This window comes from Carcharhinus amblyrhynchos, chromosome 19, assembly GCF_965287045.1.
Source record: "Carcharhinus amblyrhynchos chromosome 19, sCarAmb.v2.hapA, whole genome shotgun sequence".
Lineage (NCBI taxonomy): Eukaryota > Metazoa > Chordata > Chondrichthyes > Carcharhiniformes > Carcharhinidae > Carcharhinus > Carcharhinus amblyrhynchos.
The window spans coordinates 17,587,850-17,610,666 of NC_137342.1; the positions used below are offsets into that span (position 1 = coordinate 17,587,850).

Sequence of the window (22,817 nt, forward strand, 5' to 3'; positions counted from 1 at the left end):
AATCCCTATAGTGCAGAAGGAGGCCATTCAACTTCATAGAAACACACAAGACCTGAGGCCTAGATTTTGGCCACAATACAATCCCCCAAAGCACACATGCACATTTCGTAGAGGTAGCTGCCCATAGTAATCAGCAGCTGCCTCTTGTGTGTGATTTTGGTGTGAGAGGCATCATAGAATCTCTACAATGCAGAAGGAGGACATTTGGCCCATTGAGCCAGCACCAACAAATCCCCCTGAGACTCTATCCCTGTATTTACCCCTCATATTTACCCTAGCTAATCCCACTAACACTAAAGGGTAAACTATCATGGCCAATGAACATAATCCGTGCATCTTTGCTTTGTGGGAGGAAACTGGAGCACTTGGCGGAAACCCATGCAGACACAGGGAGAATGTGCAAACTTCACACAGACAGTCAGCTATGGCTGGAATTGAACCTGGGCCCCTGGAGCTGTGAGGCAGCAGTAGTAACCAGTGTGTTACCATGCTACTACCTGAATCTAGATATGCACAGATAATATGTGGTAGAAGCAGTATTTGTGGATTCATTTGGATAGCCAGAGTACCCTGAGAAGTAAGGTAGCCCTTTTGGCTATGGCTGTTGGGGAAGGTCAGGAGTTTTTTGGGATTGTTGAAAGTAGAGCGAATTATGTGTAAAATGTCCATAGAATAATTGGAACTATGAAGCACATTGGATCAGTCAAAAACAATATCAAAAGTATTGAGGAGAATTGTCCGGGGCAGCTGTCAAGGCATTAAAGTGTTTAGAACCGCTGCTCCTTAACTCTTTTTCACTCTCTGACATAAGTCTTAATTTCCATTGCTGGTTTAGTTCTGCATGACTGATTTCACAGTGGTCAATTATCATATTAGGATGCCTGCCTTTTCAGTTTGATTGACACTCCAAGTGGGGTTATGGACATTTTGAACTGAGACAGTAAATTCCAGTGCTTCTTTTTATAAAGGATTATGCAATTGAATGAAATGTTAGTTGCCATAAGGCATAATGTAGTTGAAGGAATTTAAATACAGTAAATGGGTTTTTATGAATTTGTGGCTTTTTAAAAAAGTCTACAATAGATACCTGTAACTTTATTTTATGTTATCTCCGCATGGTCCTGAGGTTTGTCCATGATGAATACTGGGTATGGTTGGTATGGGTAAGAGAGAAGGCTGGTGTTTGGGGGTTCATGAATAACAGTTGTCATAGGGGCAATGGGGGATGCGGTGGTGATGGAGAGGGAGGACAGAGGAATAGGTTGGAATAAGGGCTATGAGAGACTCTGGGATCTGGGCACAGTTGGGGAGTAAGAGGTGGGGGAAGTTTTATGTTATTCTGTTTCTTTTTAACTTGAATTTCAGCACGGTGCCAGAACACCAAGGCATGCCTTCCACCCAGCTCATCTCTGCACATGGCACCCTCTGCACTCCTTGTGGGGTCACCCATCCTGACTCTGAGGACTCTGCCATGGGGGAATATTTTTAGAAGTTGGGTATGAAGAGTCGGTAGTTCTGCCTGCACACCTGATGCACAGGTGAAAATCTAGGCCCAAGAGCCTATTTTCCCAGTTGTCGATAGAGTTGAGAAGAAAAGAGCATAGTCTTAGGATAAAGGGATGACCATTTTGGAATGAAATGAGGAAAGATTTCTTCACTCTGGAGTTCACAATCCTGAATGCTGTGGATGCTCAGTTGTTGAGTAGATTCAAGCTCAGACTGGTAGATTTTAGGACTCAAATGAACTCAAGGATATGGGAATCAGGTTAAGAAGTAAAACAGAGATTGAGTCTGCCAGAATCTTATTAAATGATGTGGTGGGCTAGAAGGGCTATGTGGACATCCCCTTTTCTTTCCAATTAAGGTCAGATTAATTACACTTGGAAACATTGGTGGTGAGCTGTCCTCTTGAACTGCTATGTTCCATGTGGTGATGTTCTGATATTTTAACATAGAGACAAATTCATTTGTCAAAGTCAGGGTGGTCTGTGACTTGGAAGCAATTTGGAGATGATGATGCATCTGCTGCCTTTTGTCCTTCTAGCAGCAGAGGGTCACAGCTTTGGGAGGTGCTGTCGGAGAAATGTTCACAGGTTACAGCAATGCGTTATTTAAATGTTGCACACTGCTACCACTGTGCACAAGTGGTGGTAGTGGGAATTAATTTTTAAGATAGTGGATGAGTGCTAGTCAAGCAAGATGCTTTGACCTAAATGGTGTCAAGCTTCTTGAGTATTACTGGAGCTGCACCCATCCCGGCAAAGAGAGAGTATTCCATCACACTCACAACTTATGCTTTATAGATGGTGGATAGGCTTTGGGAGTCAGGAGGTGAGTTATTCTCCACAGAATTCCTAGCCTCTGACCTACTCTTGAAGCCACAGTATTTATATAGTTGATTCAGTCAAGTTTCTGGTTAGTAGTAATCTCTGGGATGTTGATGGTGGGGGATTCAGTGATGGCAGTCAACTGACAATCACTGAATGAGGTTTTAATAATGCAAAGAAGGTATGTGCCCACAGATTGATATAGGCTTACTCATTAACCTTACTCTGTTCACAGACAAGCAAAGATTAATTTATTAATTGCTTACACATGAATTTGTAAATATTCTTATTTGCTTTGTATAAAATAATTTGCCCAGACAAAAATGTATGAAAGCTTGCTCTACGCACCACGATGTTATTAGTTCAAATTTAGTCTAAACATAAGATGATGAAGGTCACCTTCCATCGACAACTGTGCACATTGCCAAGGGAAATGATTAAATGGGATATTCTTTCAAGCTCCATTTGATTACAAGTGAACTATGCAAGCTGTCCATTTGAGTTATCTCTTCCTTTCCTGCCCAGATGAATCGTGCTTTGTGATACCTAGTTAACTATTGATATACCAGCATTTGACTTATTGCAGTGAATTCCATTTTGTTTGTTTTTAATCCAGCATCATATTTTACATTAAGCAGATGATTAGAATAGGTTTTGTGATAGGCATCACTCAAAATCTTTTGTTTGGATGCTGCTTCAAACAAATCTTTTTATGTTCAGTAATGCAATGGGTTAGATAGTTGTTTTTTCACTTTTAGGAACGTAATCAACATTGAATCTTAAAAAATGCTTCAACAGCTTGTTGGAACTGCACATCTAGGCTAGTAGAGAGTATTCCATTGCACTCCTGACTTGTGCCATGCAGGTGGTGAATGAGATTTGGAGAGTCAGGAGGTGAGTTACTCATCACAGAATTCCCAGCCTCTGACCTATTCTTATAGCGACAATGTTTATACGGCTAGTCCAGTTCAGTTTCTAGTCAGTGGTAACCCCAGGATGTTGATAGTGGGGGATTCAGTGATGGTAATGCATTGAATGTCAAGAAGTGATGGTTAGATCCTCTCTCATTGGAGATGGTCATTGCTTGGTACTTATGTGGTATGAATGTCATTTGCCACTTGTCAACCCAAGCCTGGGTATTGTCCAGGTTTTGCTGTATTTGGACGCGGACTGCTTCAGTATCTGAAGAGTGGCGAATGGTGCTGAACATTGTCAAAACATTAGTGAATGTTTTCACTTCTGCCCTTATGATGGAAGGAAGGTCATTGTTGAAACAGCCGAAAATGGTTGAGCCTAGGACACTACCCTACGGGATTCCATGTGGCAAATTATTACCACATGGGCACACTACAGTCTTGGTGATTGGCCCATGGATGATAACAGGCCATGTGACAGGTCTCCCTTACACAGACAGTGCATCAGTTTAAGCCGTTCACTTATTATAATCACAGTTAGAGGCTTAGTAGAGTTTCAAACATAACAATACTTTGTCAGTTGTAAACTGACTTGCACTACATCTTGCCCTGAGGGCATTCAAAAGAAATGTTAAAACGGACACATTATAGTCTTGTGGGTGGCACAGTGGTTAGCACTGCTGCCTTATACCACCAAGGACCCAGGTTCAATTCTTAGCTTGTGTCACTGTCTTTGCGGGGTCTGCACGTTCTCCCCATGTCTGCATGGGTTTCCTCCCAGTGCCCCAGTTTCCTCCCACTGTCCAAAGTTGTGCGGGTTTGATGTATTGGCCATGCTAAATTCTCCCTCAGTGTAGCCAAACAGGTGCCAGAGTGTGGCGATTAGGGGATTTTCACAGTAACTTCACTGCAATGTTAATGTAAGCCCATTTGTGACACTAATAAATAAACTTCAAAAACTTTGATTACTGCAAAAATTCCACAAGCAGAATTAAAAGTTGACTACAATCAGATTATCTGAAATACTAATACAATTGGTATGTATAAAAAAATACAATTAATGTAAAAAGATTCATGTGCATAATTTTCTGCATGATGAAGCTTAAACTATCTGGTCATTGAAGCTAAATTGATGTAGCAAGATGCAGCTGCATTCTGCTACTGCAAGCATCATTTTGCACTTCTGAGCTCTTGTTTGCAAACAATTGTACCGATTGCCAACATAATTCAATCTAGAATGTGTGTTGGAAAAGTCCTCGTATCTGTGATCCAATGGAGTAACAGATGTCTTCAGCTTTTCGTGTAAGCCAGTGCAGAGGGAACAGTCCATGGTGCTGAGTTAGTTTCAGTGTATGCTGAAAAGAGAGTATTCCATTTCCTTTCCTGTCATTCTTCAACTTAATGAGCACAATTTCTTTCTTTAAAATCGCTAAAGTGAGTGATCCCTAATTAGCAATTTATATTTAGTAGTGCACTGGGACATACAGAAACTAGTTCTCAGTTACAAGTGAGTTTGAAATTTAACAGGTCTGCCATAGAGGTTTAAAGTTGCTGTGCCTTCATTTTCAAATGTGAATATTGTTCTGAAAAGCATCTAATGGATGTGTATATTCCCAGATCGTTCTGCTCGTGTACACATACCCACCCCTCTCAACTTAGATTTTTATTCTTCAAAGAGAGTAAGTGGCTTCCCTATTCCTTTAATCTAAATGAATCACACCACTCTTTGCTACATTGAACCTTATTTGCCACTTTGAGATTTGATCAGGGAATATTGACCAAAACCATGAGAGAATTCCTAGCTCATCCTCAGATGGTATTACATGATGTCTTCACATCCCATCCTGGACCTTCTGACTGAGAGGTATGAATAGTACCAACTGAAACAAGCTGACACAAGCTTTTCCTGTGGTGCTGAGGGAGTGCAGCACTGCTAGGACTCCAAACTGAAATGTTAAAACAAAATCCTTGAGTTTTTATGACTCAGAGGTTAGATTTGACAATACTTAAAATAAAGAAGGCTCTCCCTTGTTTTGGTAACAATCATCCTTCAACCAATACCACCACAAATAAAATAATTGGTAATTCATTGCATTGCTGTGTTTCCAGGTTTTTTCAAAAATAAAATGCATTATGTATTCCAAAGAATTGGTGGTAAGTTTTATAATTATTTCTTGTCCCTGTTACCGACACTGTAGAGAATTCATAGAGTCGTAGAGGTTTACAGCATGGAAACAGGCCCTTCGGCCCAGCCTGTCCATGCCACCCTTTTTTTGTAAACGCCTAAGCTTGTCCCAATTGCCCGCATTTGGCCCATATCCCTCTATACCCATCTTATCCATGTAACCGTAAACGCTTTTTAAAAGACAAAGTTGTATTCGTCTTTGCTACTAGCTCTGGCAGCTTGTTCCAGACACTCAGCACCGTCTGAGTGAAAAAATTGCCCCTCTGGACCTTTTTGTATTTCTCCTCTCTCACCTTAAACCTATGCCCTCTAATTTTAACTCCCCTACCTTTGGGAAAAGATATTGACTATCTTACTGATCTATGCCTCTCATTATTTTATGGACCTCCATAAGATCGCCCCTCAGCCTTCTATGCTACAGAGGAAAAATATCCCAGTCTATCCAGCCTCTCCTTATAACTCAAACCATCAAGTCCCACTAGCATCCTAGTAAATATTTTCTGCACTCTTTCTAGTTTAATAATTTCCTTTCTATAATAGGGTGACCAGAACTGTACACAGTATTCTAAGTGTGACCTTACCAATGTCTTCCTTCAAGTATTTATTGTTAAGTTCTTAACCATATTGTTAGGTTGCACTGAATGTTTACAAATGAAGGGAAAGAGGGCAAAGTTTAAGAATCATTTTGGGGACCACAGTTTGTACCAGGGCACTCAAACGTGCCTGGAAGCAGATCATTCCCCCTATGGGTGGCACGGTAGCACAGTGGTTAGCACTGTTGCCTCACAGCACCAGGGACCTGGGTTTGATTCCCAGCTTCGGTCACTATCTGTGTGGAGTTTGCATGTTCTCCCCGTGTCTGCACGGGTTTCCTCCGGGTGCTCCAGTTTTCTCTCTCTGTCCGAAAGACATGCTGGTTAGGTGCATTGACCATATTAAATTCTCCCCCAGTGTACCCAAACAGGCACTGGAGTGTGGTGACTAGGGGATTTTCACAGTAAATTCATTGCAGTGTTAATGTACAAAGAACTAAGAAAATTACAGCACAGGAACAGACCCTTTGGCCCTCTAAGCCTGCACCGACCACGCTGCCCGACTGAACTAAAATTCCTTACCTTTCCGGGGACCATATCCCTCTATTCCTATTCTATTCATATATTTGTCCAGAGGCCCCCTAAAACTCACTATCATATCTGCTTCCACTACCTCCCTGGTAGCGAGTTCCAGGCACCCACCACCTTCTGTATAAAAAAAACTTTTGTCCCATACATCTCCATTAAACCTTGCTCCTAGCACCTTAAACCAATGCCCCCTAATAATTGACTGTTCCACCCTGGGAAGAAGCTTCTGACTATCCACTCTCTCTACGTCCCTCTCTTCTATCAGGTCACCCCCTCAACCTCCGTCCTTCCAGTGAGAACAAGCCAAGTTCCTCCAAACTCTGCTCATAGCTAATGCCGTCCATACTAGGCAACATCCTGGTAAATCTTTTTTTATACGCTCCCTAAAGCCTCCACATGTAAGCCTTGTGACACTAATAAATAAACTTTAAACTAAGGGAAATGATGCAGAGATTAAAAAGAAACTCAGAAACAGAAAAGAGGCAAAGGGATTTAAAAAGCGACTGACATCTAATTAATACAACTGTTAGGGACTATTGAAAATAGATAAACGATCATTTACGTTTTCACTATTGCAGATTTTTTCCTTTATGTACAACCGATCATTCCTGAAATTTTTTTTGGAAAGAGTTGATTGCAAAATTCAAGTTTAGTGCAATTCCATTTATTTGCAAAAAAGCAAGTAAATTTGCTTTTAAGTATGAAATTGCACATAATCAGAGGCACAACTTAAAAAGGAATATGTTTGAATCATTCCCAGTCACAAAACCGCAATTTAATTTGCATATCAAGATAGTCATACAAAAATGATTTAGAAATGTGATTGAATAATTTATCTTCTTTCCATATTGTGAAGATACCTTTCTATTTTATGCCTGATCTAAGACATCAACTATTTATAAAGCTGGTAGTGAAGATAAGAATATTCTCTGAAATCAGTTTTATATTCTCATTGATCCATAAGATTTTTACTGGTGAATAAACGACAAAACTATTATGAATGCCTGTTTCACATCACATTAAGTGATGGTCCAGTGTAAGTTGTTGGTCTGTTTTGTGACCAGTTTTGTTGGTCAACATAGCGCTTTATTGTTAAAATAAAATCTGGGATGGATGGGGAGGAAGACGCATTTTAGTTATAAATATGGGGGTAGTGGATGTATTTATTTGTTACTATTGTTTTGTTGCACATTTACTATACAGTTAATATTTATCTTGCAAGTAGTTCAGTGGACCAAACAGTTTTATTTCTGGTTTGTTTTCTTATTGTTGTAAAGGAAAAGTGTTGAAGTTTAAGTTACTAGTTTGTATTGCCAATACCCAGCCCAAGTCCTGTTTATCTAGTATAGTGTGAAGTAGAAAACCAGTTCTAATTTTTCAACGTTTGAAGTATTGCACAGAGGGCAGGTTCACAATGTAAGTTTTATTAGTCATTTAATAGAATGAAGGAGCGCACTTTTTACTTTAAAACATTACTAGATTTACTGGGTTCTTATTAGATTATTACGGTGGCATGGTAGCACGGTGATTAGCACTGCCTCATAACACCAGGGACCTGAGTTTGATTCCGATCTGGGGTGACTGTCTGTGTGGAGTTTGCACTTTCTCCCCATGTCTGCATGGGTTTCCTCTGGGTGCTGCAGTTTCCTCCCATGGTCCAAAGATTTGTGGGTTAGGTTGATTGGCCATTCTAAATTACCCTTTAGTGTCAAGAGGGATTAGTAGAGTAAATATGTGGGGTTACAGGGATAGGGCCTGGGTAGGTTGTTGTCAGTGCAGGCTCAATGGGCTGAATGGCCTCCTTGCTGCACTGTAGGGATTCTGTGTTTCTGGATGACAGTAGGTTTTCTTCCCCACTTTCATCACCTAAGGCTGGAATTGAACACAGGTCCCTGACGCTGTGCGGCAGCAATGTTAACCACTGTGCTATTGTGCCACTCTAAAATCTTTTAAAAATAAAAAATCTACTACTTCATTCCCCACCCCGAGTGAATACCACGCTCTCAACTTTACAATGAAGTATGCTTTACTGAACCTAGAAGCTTCCCGGAGAGTATATAAAAAGGTTTGAAGCCTTTTGATATTCTGCTCCCCTCCCCCCACTCCTCAGAGACGTCAGCATCATATTGATCAATTATAGTATAGCTGTGTAATCATCCATGCCTTCAGAGAGGTGCCAGAATCAATTTTTGTCTTGCACTTGGACAACTGTGAAAAGTTGCTAAGCTATTGACTTAATCCTTTCTTGAGTCTACTGTGAGAGACCTATCACTCTGAGATTGCTGCCTGCTTAATTGTCTGACTATGGAGCAATTCCTTGTAGTTGTCAGAGATTAATGCAGCTGAACGTCAAGTTCAAGGAATCATAATGATATCATTTTTTTGTGACAATCCTTAGTGTTGTTGGGTTCATACACCAGTGACAGTAGGAGACTGCATTTGACTGTTGTCCTTTACCTGCTGATCAAAAAATATTGCTTCTGTGTGTATGCGCTCACCAGTATTGATGGAAAAGCTTCAATTTTAGAGAAAATTTTGTATCATAACTCAAATTCTGCATTGTGGTTCCTGTCTACAAGCTGTACGTCTTTTGCCATGCATTTGTGTTGACATCTTCCATTAATAAATTCCTATGTCAGCATTTATAATAGGAACCCTCAAATTGTGTTGGCAGATTTAAAAGAGAGAGGGGCAGCAGCTGTAGGGAGAAAACCATTAACAGCATTGGCTATAGAGATTAGGAGGGGAATTTGGTTCATCAGCAGTTATGTCTGTGGGAGTTTGCGCATTCTCCCTATGGTTGCGTGGGTTTCCTCCGGGAGCTCCGGTTTCCTCCCACACCCCAAAGATGTGCTCTTAGGCTGATTGGTTTTACCAAATTGACACTATTCTCCCCTGAATCTGGCTAAGTTAGGGGTTCCATTCGTAGATATACAGGGTAGAATAGTGTAGGGTGATGCGGCGGCGTGGGCTCGTTGGGCCGAAGGGCCTGTTTCCCATGCTGGGTTGTTCTTTGTTCTTTTGTTTATGTGGAAATAGGTGAAAGAGCAGGAAATGGGGCTAATGGACAAGATGAGTTTGGAGGGCAATCGAAAAGAGATAGAAGAGAAACTAGGGAAAGATACGAGTTCAGGGCAGAGTAGAATGTCCGTGAAAGTTTGTCCCAGTGCACTAGTGAAAGGAGGGAGTGCGGCAAGACAGCTAATCTGGTGGTCTCAGCCTTGTTGACAAAGTCCATAAGCTCCTTGAATTTCTTGTTGGAGGCCATTCCTCTCTATATTTTCAAGGGAATGAGGAGGCAGAAGGGGTACAGAGTGAGCTGCAGGATCAGAAGGATAATGTTGAAGTTGGGGAAACCATAATGCCCAGAAGCAGCAGAGGTTTGTCCTTTGCCCAGCTGAACAATTTTGTTTCCCTGATGAGGATTGAAGGTGCAAAGCCAACATAACCAGTGGCCAATCACAGACTCAGCAAGCCACTGCAGTGTCTCAGTTACTGCAGAGGTGAGCAAAGGCAAGAAAGTGATTGAAGTTACTTTAAATATTCTGAAAGAACAGCAGATCAGAGATAGAAGTTGGGCCTTATGGTATGGTCCAGGAGTCAGCAGCGTTACTAATCTGAAGAGCCTTTTTCAAAAAAATTATAATTGTTGAACTTAAAAATTATTAGGCGCCACAAGACGAAAATTGGCTTTTCTAATCCAAACACTTGGCAAATCACTAAGTGTCTTTGGCAAAATGCATAATTTACATATCTAAAATATAAATTCAATAGATGTGTATTTCATTTACCAGTGGGGGGGAAAATATCAAAATAGATCCAACTCTGAATTATCACATTTATTTCACTTGTTTTTACTCTGATTTTGTCAGGCAATTGGTCATTAAATGGGTTATTGATAAGGCCTTTTGGTCTATGAATGTGTACTTTATTTCAAAGTACCCTGCAAGACATTGAGTCCTTTGTCTAAGCTTCAATGTTAATCTACCTTCCATTAGCCCACAGGCTTTCTCATGTATTCTGGCCTTGGTGGATCACTTTTACCTCATCTGTTCCTTACCATCTCTCAAACTGTCTTTCTCAGATTAGTATCCTCCCATCTGTGGTCCCATACTAACTCCCCAGAAGATTCTGTTCCATTATCTGTCATTTTGGTCTGAGACTAGTAAGACCTGCTGATGGGCATTCAAAATGATCATTCAATACAATTCAATATGTTCTTATTCCTTATCAGGGTGTTAACACATGTTATTGTACATCACATCATACTATGCATATAATTGAATGCATTCAACTCTGGCTCCTTGTTCAGACTAGCTCACCTTATCGAAGAATAATGATTTCTCTAGCCTGGTTTCTATGACAGTGGAAACCTTCGCAGTTTCCAGTAAAAGTGATCTTGGAACGTCAACCTTATTTCAAGTTAATCTTATGCTCACCATATTTCTAACGCAGTGTCGTCCAGACAGTAAATGTCGTCTTGATGTTGAGAGAAGTCTAGAAATCTGAAGCCAAGTTTGAAAGATGATCTAGATTTTTCCAGATCTTTTCCACGACTTAGAAATCAAAGAAGACCAGGTTATAAACAGAAGCAGAGGCTTACTGTTTATCCAGTGTAGTCCAGCATTGAAATGCTATCTTGATTCCCAGAGAGAGCCCCAGGCGTTTGAAGCCAGATTTGCCAGAAAATCCAAGGAAGCCCAAACTGTTATCAGACCTCTCAAGGTCATGTCAGGAGATGGGTTTTAACTAGCAAACAGTTATATTAGCAGTTAACTTCAGGCTAAAATTAGAATAAGCAGCAGGAGAGAATTTGGGATGGCGTAGGTGGAAGAAATGGCCTATGAATGGCAGAAGATTGTCATGGTTGCATTTGCATGTATCTAGGGAGCTGACTGCCCAGACACCATGAAAGAACAGCGAAGAGTTAGGAGGAAGAAGCAGCAGAAGAGACAGGTTGGGCTAGATCACCAAAGGGCATATCTCAAGGAGTCAGTTTTGGAGAAAGCAAGGGATGAGATTGACGTATTTTGCATTGCTATTAACTCAGCTGTTCAAAGGAAAAGATTCCGCATTGTGAAAAAAAATGGAAGCTGGATATTTTTGAACACATCCACCACATGTTTGAGACATTTTCAGATTCTTTGTAACCTCAGAAACCTGTTCCCCAGTTAAGCAAGATGCAGTATTTTAATAAGGCTCTGATAAAATATTTAAAGACCGACTGAAATATGCGAAGAAACTTATTTAAGGTTTCACAAAATTACATGTAGAATCTTCTAGCTGACCTGATTGACCCAATTAAGAAAATTGTGATTCCCGAGTGTATGTTGTAAAATAAAAACTTGATACAGGACGCACTAGAGCTATTTAGTAGGGTCCCCAAAAAGATTTAACCATGAATTGACATTTTGTGAGCTCTTAATACAATTTCTCTTCTGTTGAAGATCAGGCTCTTTGGAATGTTAAATTTTCACCAGTCCTAAAGGCATAAGTGAGGTAATCAAAAATTATCCTTATTCAAAAATTAGCTGACAATGCGACAACAGGCTGTAGATAGGAAGTCAAGTGTGAATAAGCCAAATTGTTGCGACTAGTCCAGTTTGCATAACACACGTTTTTGCATGAATTGTCAAAAGTCAGAATATTAGCATTGTTCAGAAACAAAAATGGAGAAGATATTAAGGAACCTATTTCTATGGAAATGAGCACTTCTTGAACATAAAATAAACATAAATGCTCATTTGTTAGGTCAAATACTGAGAAAAGAGATAACTAAACACAGGAATTCTAGTTCAGGTAACCTGTCATTACTGGTGAGGAAACACAACTCACAACTTTTATAGAATGTTTTCAGGCGTTCAATTGAAAATTGAGGAGGCAAGAATGAAAAGTTACGACAGACCTAGAAGCAGCAGGCTAGAGCCAAAAGCACAGGAAGATGGATGGAATTGCCAAATCCAGTCCAAAAGCATCAGGAAAAATCCTGGAAGCCCAGATGTTGTCATTTGAAAACAATTTGGCTCAGTGTAGATGATTATGGGAACTAGTGGCTCATTTTATATTATGTGCAAGGCATTTAATTTTGCGTGAAGTTAAAATTACCCCCATTAAATCAGTTGCCCAGTGCGTCGTCACCTGTTGAATCCTACACAGATGCAACTTGCACACCATTAAAGAATGCCATGGTAAATTGAGATCAATCATGGGTCTAATAAAATGGCATTATTTCTTTTGGCTAAGGTACAGCACTAATTAATGAGGTGCATATCAATAAACTATAAAATCTTCCAAATGATCTCCGAGCAACTAATCAATAATCTCCTTTCATTGAAGCAATGCTTGATTTCTAATATTTTTTTCACAACTTGATTGTTTTTGCTGACACTGTCTTTTATCGTGGAGGCACTTGGTTAGCTTTCACGTAGTAAAATGTGATTACATTACAGCATTTAATGCATTTCAGTCCTGAGTTTGAGTTCATATAATTTTTTTTTTGCAGGCGATGACAGCAATTTCTTAATTGCCTTAATTTAACATGAATTATGAATTGGGTTTAACAATTCTGGCTTTTCCAGATGTTGGAACAGTGCTGGAAAGCGGTTTCATTGAGGGAATGAAATATCTCCCACTGTTTCTCCTTTTATGTGGTCAGAATAAGTTAACGTGCATTGGTATGAGTGAACCTAGTGATGAATAACTTGCCAGAGGGTCTGCCATTAGGAAACAAACCTTTAAGATCTACAGCACGTTGGTTCCACACTGCGAGCCGCATTATTTTATAGTTAGAATCCTCACTCAGCTGAATGTGTAATTCCTTTCCACCTGTGTGTTACTGTCAATGCATCAATTTACAGCTCAGTATGTTGACAGCCACCATTATGGAAAATTGCACAGCAGAACTAACCCTAGGTGTGAGTTTCTAGAAATAATGGCTATTTTTCCTCGTTTGCATGGATTCAGTTTGGCATTTGTTTGATGAACGACTTATGCTGTTCTGACATGTAATGCCGTTTCCTTCTGAGAGAATGACTTAATCATCTCTGGATAAACAATCTTTAGATTGAAAGAGCCTGTCATTTTTTCAACATCAGTGTTGACGCAGTTCAGTAAGGTCTGACTAACCTATGGCATAAGTTACGCTGCACTCGTTTTGTGCAGCAAAGTGATCGTATATTTTGAAAATTTCTGGGAAAGAAATGTAGTAAAGCTGTCATACTTGATTTTGACAGTGTGAGCTTGATATAATAAAGGTCTTTTATTGGAAGCAGCAGTAAATGTAACCTCAAGCAGCGACAGCCATATTTATATTGCTGTAAATGTTGGACCTGTGCAGTTTGCTTCCTATGCGTTGCAATGAGAATCAGAGCAGCACAAGCATTTTCAACCGAATAATTTAAAATGCCAATAGTCAGGCAAGGGACTTATTTAATTCTTTGTCGTTGATTAGATCCTGCAATTGTTATGGCTAAAGCAATGAAACAAGCATTCATATTTAACAACGTGAATTGGACGACACGGTGGCACAGTGGTTAGTACTGCTGCCACACAGTGCCAGGGACCCAGGTTCAATTCCCGGCTTGAGTCAGTGTGTGTGTGTGGAGTTTGCATGTTCTCCCTGTGTCTGCGTGGGTTTCCCCCCACAGTCTGAAACACATGCTGATTAGATGCTTTGATCCAAAAAGGCGCTGGAGAGTGGCGACTAGGGGAATTTCACAATAACTTCATTGTAGTGCTAATGTAAGGCTTACGTTAAACCTTACTTATGACTAATAAATAAACTTGCTGATTAGGCGCGTTGACCCAAAAAAGTAGCAGAGCGTGGCGACTAGGGAAATTTCACAGTAACTTCATTGCAGTGTTAATGTAAGCCTTACTTATGACTAATAAATAAATTTTAATATTGTGGCAATGTTAATCTTGGTTCACAAAATCGGTTCACAAAATTGTGCATTGGTCCACTTTTCTGGCACCCAGAAGGAAATTGCTTGTGAAATCCTGATGTTTGTAACTTTACATTGCTGGTCATTTGCCAAGTGTGAAACTAGAAAATATGTTCCTTTTTAAATCAGTATGATCGCAGTAAATGTCAATGCTATCTTTTGGAATAGGTTTACACCTTTCGTGCCCAGACTCCACATCAGCTATTCCCTGGTCAAGTTTCATATGACCAGCTAGCTGAAGGCTAAAGCTTTCTCAAGCCTATGCCAATGTGATGCCTTCTCTCTCGTCCCTGCTCCCGATCAGCAATTTCTTGTCCTGAATTAATGAGCCATTTCTAGAGACTGGCAGCAGGTGGTCAGATTTGGAACCTTGCGCTGAAATTGACTTCTCACATTTCTTAGTCCAGTATAGGATCAAAAACAAATCCCAAACATGCTGAGGGAAATGTGCTGCAGCATTGTGAAGAATGATTCACAAACCAATGAACATTGCAAGACAATTGAGTGGAATGATTGGATATGGTAGCCTCTGATGTTAGGCCTTGCAATCTGATGCAGGCATGATGTGCATTAAGAACTTAAAGCAATTCTTTTATCTACCAGCATATGTTGCTTATATTTTGATATCCTGAAATATCAATTAGCTTTGTTGAAACAGCAGTTGAAAGCAGATTTAGCAGGAATGTAAATGACTTGGGTACTTGCATACCATGCATGCATCAATCTCCAGTGGCATTGCATTCAGAAAATCAGTGAATAAAGTTATTTTCTTTATCTTTCTCTGGTGCCTTGCTATATTATCTTTCCTCCCTGTCCCTGGAGACTAACACATAATCCAGGATGACTCTTAAGTGCAAAGTCAAGGGAGGCTGCTCTATTGGAGATGGCACTTTTAGATAGGATGCAAAGTCACTCTGGGGTAAACACAAAAGAATTCTTAGCATGCAAGAAATAATACTTTTCATTGTATGTTAATACATGTGACAATAATAAATAAAATCAAAATCAAAGCACTCTTCTCCTGGTCTCGTGGCCAACATTTACCTTCAATTGATACCATTTGAAACAAACCATCTGACCATTATAACAGTACTGTTTGTGAAGGATGGCTGTGCACACCAGTTGGCTGCTGTGTTTCCTACATTACACTTCAAAAAAAGACTTGCACCTATTTGAGAAATATTCTTATGCAAGTTCTTTCTATTTTGGAAGCTTGACAAGGGTCTGTGTAAAGTGCATTCATGATCTTAACTAATCACATAGATTTGAAACATCCAAAAATATTCTCATTCTTTAAGCCTAATTATGATGTTATAACAATATGGCATTTGAAATAGACTGAACTTTGTGTTACTGGTGACAAAAACTATTAAAACATTTGACAGACTTAGACTGGTGGTGGCATACAGTGCCAGGGATCCAGGTTTGATTCCGACCTCAGGTCACTGTCTGTGTGGAGTTTGCACATTCTCCCCATTTCTGAGTGGGTTTCCTCCGTGTGCTCCAGTTTCCTCCCACACTCCAAAAATGTGCAGGTTATGTTAATTGGCCATGCTAAATTGCTGCTTAGTGTACCAAGATGCATAGGTTAGAGGGATTAGCAGGGTAAATATGTCGGGTGATGGGGATAGGGCCTGGATGGGATTGTTGTTGGTGCAGACTCGATGGGCTGAATGGCCTCATTCTGCTTTCTTGGGTTTCTGTGATTCTATGATTCTAACTCATTTAACACATGAACTTGGCCCTCTTTGGTTAATCTCAACATTGGCTTCCTGCCTCTTAACTAGATTGCTTGATTTCCTTCTTTCCATAGAGCCCCTACAGTGCAGAAAGAGGCCATCCAGCCCATCAAGTCTGCACTGATTCTCCAAAAGTGCATCCCTTTCAGGCCCTCCCCCCTGCGCCATCCCCATAATACTGTGTGTTTACCATGGCCAATCCATCAAACCCACACACCTTTGGATACTCGGAAGCAATTCAGCATGGCCAATCCACTTAATTTGTACATGTTGGGACTGTGTGAGGAAACCGGAGAAAACTCAAGCAGACATGGGGAGAATGTGCAAACTCCACACAGTCAGCCAAGGCTGGAGTCAAACCCGGGTCCCTGGGCACTCTGAGGGTGCAGTGCTAACTACTGTGTCACTCAGTCTTTCCGATGAAACATTCTTTAACAAATTTTGCTTTTTTTTCTGAAGAGAACAGATCCAATTTTTTTTTCCTTAAATTCCTGAAACCTGTCATCATCATTGCTGACCCACACCACACACTCACAAGTACAGTAATATTGTTGCTGAGCTATTGCAGTCCACTCATGCAAGTGATATTTCAGCTCTGTCTGATCTATGTCATCCGATTTTATTTTAGGACTTCTGCTAGTCAGGCAGCACAAGACCAACATCTCATTAGACTTTTTTTAAAGTACTTCCATGATTTACCACGACCAGTTGCCAGCAAATAGGAAAATAAGAGTGAGTTTACTCTTTGAAGAAAAGCAAATCAAGGGCCAGAATTTTGTGCTCCACCAAGTGGGTTCTGAGGCTGGTGAGGGGTACAGATATAAAATTATATGGAATTCTAGCAGGTGGGCAGAATCTCAAGCAGGAAACCTGCCCTATAGCCTGTTAAGGTCCTTAAGTAACCCACTTTATGGTCACTTATAATGGCCTCAGTTTTTAGGCTGGTGGTCACTGGTCAGAGCAGGATGGAAAACTGACATTCATGCATCTCCATCCTGGGAGGAAACTCAGGGGGGAGGGGGTGGCGGTTGCATCCCCAGCAGCCCCTCCCCCCTCCTCCCAAAAACACCAAGGATGCCCTCTCCCAACGCTGGGGCTTGCCTCAATTGTGATCCAGGCCTTAAAGCTGAGGAGGGTGCTGCAGTACCTCTTCTGGCCAGTGCAGCACGGTGCCTGGATTGGCTGGGGAGCTGTTGACCAATGCGGGACTTCCTTCCAAGGGCAGACAGAAGTCCAGCCCTCTTCCTATCAACACCCAATTGAGTGTGAAATGGCAGAGGGCCTGCCAGGAATCAACGGGGATGGAAAATTCAGGCCTGGGATGTTCTTTAGATGTCAAATGCAATGTAAAAGTGAAACCCTTTGAATAAAAGCATTGGCAAATTAGCGTAGTCATCCCAACTTATCCTTTTTGTCAGTTTGTATGCAAGTCCTGCATTTTGTCAAAATGTGCCAGCAATGACCTTTATCCCTCTCTAAACAATAGAAAAAATAATCACTTTGTAAATCTGGCTTTCTTCTCAGAAGCAAATGAACATGCTGAACACTTGTCTGTGTGGTGCATTATTCAGTAATAGGCTGTTGCATGTGCAAACTGTCATGAGAATTGAGCCGTTAAGTGCTTAAGAGCACTGTTCAGTGCAGGTTTTAGAGTTTTCTGTTCAGATTTGAAACAATTTATAATATGTTGAACATAAATTTTAAATTTATACATTTTGTTTCAAAACGTTCATAACTGCTGTCACTTGATGACATGTTTATGCCTGAAAAAGCATGTGTAGCTGCTTACGTTAGATGTGAAACATTAATGAAGAAGATTGGCACCTGAATGTTTTCATTTTCACACATCCCCAATGTGAGACTGAATCTGTTTGTCTGAAAGATTAGTAAATTTGCAGACGACACAAAGATTGGGGGAACTGTGGATTGTGAGGAGAATTACCAGAGGTTACAGCATGATACAGATAGGCTGGAGGCTTGGTCAGAGAAATGGCAGATGGAATTTAATTTGGACAAAGGTGAAGTAAAGCATTTTGGAAGGTCTCTTGCAGGAAGCAAGTATACAGTAATTGGCAGAACCCTTAGAAGCATTACCACACCGAGGGATATAGGCATACAGGTCCACAGTTCCCCAAAGGTGGCAACACATGTGGATAAGATGGTAAAGAAAGCATATGGCATGCTTGTCTTCATTAGATGGGGCATGGAGTATAAAATTTGTTAAGTTATGTTGCAACTGTAAGAACTTCAGTATTCTACATTTGGAGGATTGCCCATTCTGGTTGCCACACTACCAAAACGATGTGGAGACTTTGGAGAAAGTACAGAAAAGATTTGCCAGGATGTTGCCTGGTATGGAAGATATTAGCTATGAGGAGGCATTGGACAAACCTGGTTTTTCATTTGAACATGAAGGATGAGAGGCATGGATGGAGTGGATAGTTGGAGTCCTTTTCCCAGGATAGAAACGTCAATTACTAGGGGACATAGGTTTAAGGTAAAAGGGGTAAAGTTTAAAGGAGATGTGAGAGACAGGTTTTACATAGTGTGCCGTAACAGGTTTTTTACACAGAGAGTTGTAAGTGCCTGGAATATGCTGCTACAGGAGACAGTAGAAGTAGGTGCTATAGCAATGTTTAAAAGGATTCTTGACAGATTTGTGAATAGGCAGGGAATAGAGGGATATGGGCATGTCGAGGCAATTGGTTTTTACTTTAGAAAGGTGTCATGTGATGGCACAGGCTTGATGGGCAAAGGGCCTTTACCTGTGCTGTACTGTTGTTTATTCTTTGACATATGATCTCATGATTTTCACATTTTTTAATAAAATTAAATTTGGCATGTATTTAAAATTATTTTTTTATTACAAAATAGATTTTAAAAACTATTTCAGTGAACAAAACTTTTAATTCGCACCTATAGCCTGGTTTGGACTTCAGGCTGAGATTGGCACAATACTATTGAGATCCTTGCAGCCCAGTGATGAACCTGTGCTTTTGACTCCTGGATTTGATTTGATTTATTATTGTCACATGTATTAGTATTGTTTTTTGTGCACTGTACTGACAAAGCATATCATTCATAGAGAAGGACACGAGAGAGTGCAGAATGTCGTGTTAAAGTTATAGCTACAGTGTAGCGAAAGAACAACTTAATGCAGGGTAGGTCCATTCAAAAGTCTGGCGGCAGTAGGGATGAAGCTGTTCTTGAGTAAGTTGGTACATGACCTCAAACTTTTGTACGTTTTTTCCAGTGGAAGAAGGTGGAAGAGAGGATGTCTGGGGTGAGTGGGGTCCTTAATTATGTTGGCTGCTTTGCCGAGGCAGCAGGAAGTGTAGACAGTCAGTGGATGGGAGGCTGGTTTGCATGATGGATTGGGCTACATTCATGATCTTTTGTTATTTCTTGCAGTCTTGAGCAGAGCAGGAGCCATACCAGGCTGTGATACAATCCAGATTAGCCAGTTCAGGTTGAAATAAGCCAAGCTGAAGTTTATTGTCAATTGGAACCAGGCCTTGACAGCAAAATACCAGCTGGTGTGACAATTTGCATTCCAGTGCATCTTGCACATGAATTCTTCCACTCTTTGCTGACCTCCCCCCCTTCCCTCCCTTCCCCACCCCACCCTCCTCCTCCTCCCTCCCCCCCTTCCCTCCCCTCCCCACCCCACCCTCCTCCTCCTCCCTCCCCCCCTTCCCTCCCCTCCCCACCCCACCCTCCTCCTCCTCCCTCCCCCCCTTCCCTCCCCTCCCCACCCCACCCTCCTCCCCCCCTCCCCCATGTGGTTTGGACCTTTACAACCTTGGACCTGTTGAACATGTGGATAGATGAAAGCATCCTGCATTGTGCATCATGGTCCTTTACCTTAATGGCTTTTCCTTTGTCATTGAAAAACTCTGTTCAGAATGAATCAGAAAGAGCTTCTACTCTGTGCTACCAAGTAGAGATTGTATTTGTTCATAGAAGTGAATGGTTAAAAGCTAAAATGACTATTTTTTTTTTGCAGTGGTGGGATATGGACACTGGAAAATCACTACAGACATTCTACACTAATGGGACAAACCTGAAATCCATACATGTTTCATCTGACTTCAAGACCTATGTAACTATCGATAATATTGGAATACTCTACATCTTGAATATGATAAACTGATAAAATGATAAATGATAGACCTTACTGTGGAGAAACAAAAGAGGAGCTTTTTTGGTATTGCTGGGAAAGTTTGTACTTACTGCACTTAAAAATATTTTCTTCAAACTTTTAGACAAAGCAAGATATGGAATGAGAGCCATTTATATTTTCTAATTTTTCAGACAAAACAAATTGCTTCTGAGCCACTGGACTTTATTGGGAGACTTGAGCTTTGTGGGAAGAGTGCCAGCAGGGCACACCACATGCACAGACAGTGTGTGATGCTTCTTTCCATTATTCACAAGCTCTGGGTTCTGAGATTCCACTGCTAACATTTTATTGCGTTGAGGCTCCGAAGCAGTGCACATTAAAGATTTGGAGCACTGTAAGCAGTTTGCCTGAGCAGTTTGCAATAATGTGTTTGGTGCTGTTCAAAAAAGAATCACTGTCTGACCTGTCGGCTGACCGTGGTTGCATCTTTTCAGCAGCTGGGAAAAGAGGTTCTGTTAAATATCTGAAATTTTTCATTGAGTCTTTAAAAACAGTGTTCAGAGTTGTTCTAAATCAGACCCAAATCAAGAGGTCCGCAGTTCACAAAATCAGTGTTTAATACACAGAATGTTGAGTTCATATTCATAATGGAATGTTTCTACTGATTTTATTTTCATATTTCATGCGATTAAATTTTTCACAGCTATTTCAAAGATGTCTGTGCCATCTTTATTTGCACAAATGATATAGTGAAGGACAGAATGTAGTTTGTTGAGTTCTGATGTTTCTTTGGAATAACGTTGGCCATCAAAGTGGCTGCCAAGAAGGTGTGCAGGTTCTGCGACAGCATTGAGTGCCGATGTGTTGAAATTATTAAGTGATAGGATGTAACATCCCAAATCAGTTGTACACCTTAACTGGGCAGAAGAAGCAAAGAAGAAAAAGTGGAGGCTGAACTCGGAGTGTGGCAGGTTTGATTCAGAATGAAATCACATGCCCAGGTGCAACATAATGCATTACACAAAGGATTCCAGATGTGGGAGAAAATTAGCTTCAGACAAACAGTGAGTTTTGATGGGTAATATAGTACCATCGACCACATTAACAGTCTTTAAAGACAACCTCAGCCCATGTTAGGCAGCCTGGTCACGTGTTTTGATTGCATTTTGGCAAAATTATATGGTGCGTGGAGGATAAATGAGGGGAGAAAAATCCTACTTTTGGTTTTTTTTTGATTGAATAATCTGAAACAGCAAATTTTCCATAATAATTTGGAAATTCGCTGCTCAGTGTGCTAAATTATCTTATAATCCATTATATTTTAGAAGTTTTCACCTTGTAGTAATGCTGAAATTGCAGAATAGATCAACTTTTTATATAATTGAAAAATACATCTCTTAAATTCCTGAATATTAAGGGTATTCAGTATTTAGAAAGGACAGACAAAAACAAAAAGGCAGTGGGTTCGCACTAGTAGTTAAGAAGGAGGAAGGATATTAGCTCCGACGATATGGAATCTGTATGTGTAGAGCTGAGAAATAGCTAGGGGCAAAAAATATTAGTGAGGGTTGTAGATAGACCTCAAAACTGTAATGGTGATGTTGGGATGACATTAAACAGCAAATTAGATATGCATGTGGTGAAGGAACATCTGTAATTATGGGTGACTTTAACCTGCATATAGATTGGGCAAATCAAATTAGTAACAATACCATAGAGGAGGAATTCCTGGAGTGTGTATGGGGTGGCTTACTGGATCAATACATTGAGAAACCAACTAAAGAACAGGCCATCCTGCACTGGCTATTGTGTAAGGAGAAGGGAATAATTGGCAATCTACTTTTGCGAGGCCGTTTGGGAATGAGCAGCTATAATGTGTTATAATTCTTAGCAAGATGGAGAGTGACGTAGTTGGCTCTGAGACTAGGGTCCTGAATCTACATACAGGAAAATACGATGCTATGAGGCGTGAGTTGGCTTTGATTTATTGGTAAATTTTACTTAAAGGGATGACTGGAAAGGCAATGGCAAACATTCAAAGAGTGCATGGGTGAATTGTGGCAATTATTCATTCCTGTCTGAGACAAAAGAATGGGAAAAGTGGCCAAACCAGGGCTTACAAGAGAAATTTGAAGTAGTATTCAATCCAAGGAAAAGGCATACAAATCCCTTAAAAAAAAAGCAGATCTGAGGCCAAAGCATTGTATGTTTTCAAGGAGGAGTTACAAATAGCTCTTGAGGCTAAAGGGATCAAATGATATGTGCTGGGGTGGGGGAAGCAGGAACAGGTTACTGAGTTGGCTGATCAGCCGTGATCATAATAAATGGCGGAGCTTCTCTTTACACAGTACAAAGATGTGTGGTTAGGTTGATTGGTTGTGCTAAATTACCACTTAGTGTCAAGGGAATTAGCAGGGTAAATAGGTGGGGTTATGGGGATAGGTCCTGAGAGGGATTGTTGTTGG

General features: G+C 40.6%; 1 protein-coding gene across 2 annotated transcripts in view; it reads left to right on the forward strand.

Annotated features, from left to right (window-relative positions):
- Window positions 1–21,059, forward strand: part of apaf1 (apoptotic peptidase activating factor 1) — a 200,877-nt gene extending 179,818 nt beyond the window's left edge. For both annotated transcript variants that reach the window (XM_080207306.1, XM_080207307.1), the window contains one exon: window positions 20,236–21,059. In XM_080207306.1, the coding sequence (XP_080063432.1) occupies window positions 20,236–20,382 (147 nt within the window). In that variant the 3' untranslated portion in view covers window positions 20,383–21,059. The remainder of the gene's footprint in view (window positions 1–20,235) is intronic.
- Window positions 21,060–22,817: the final 1,758 nt, after the last annotated feature.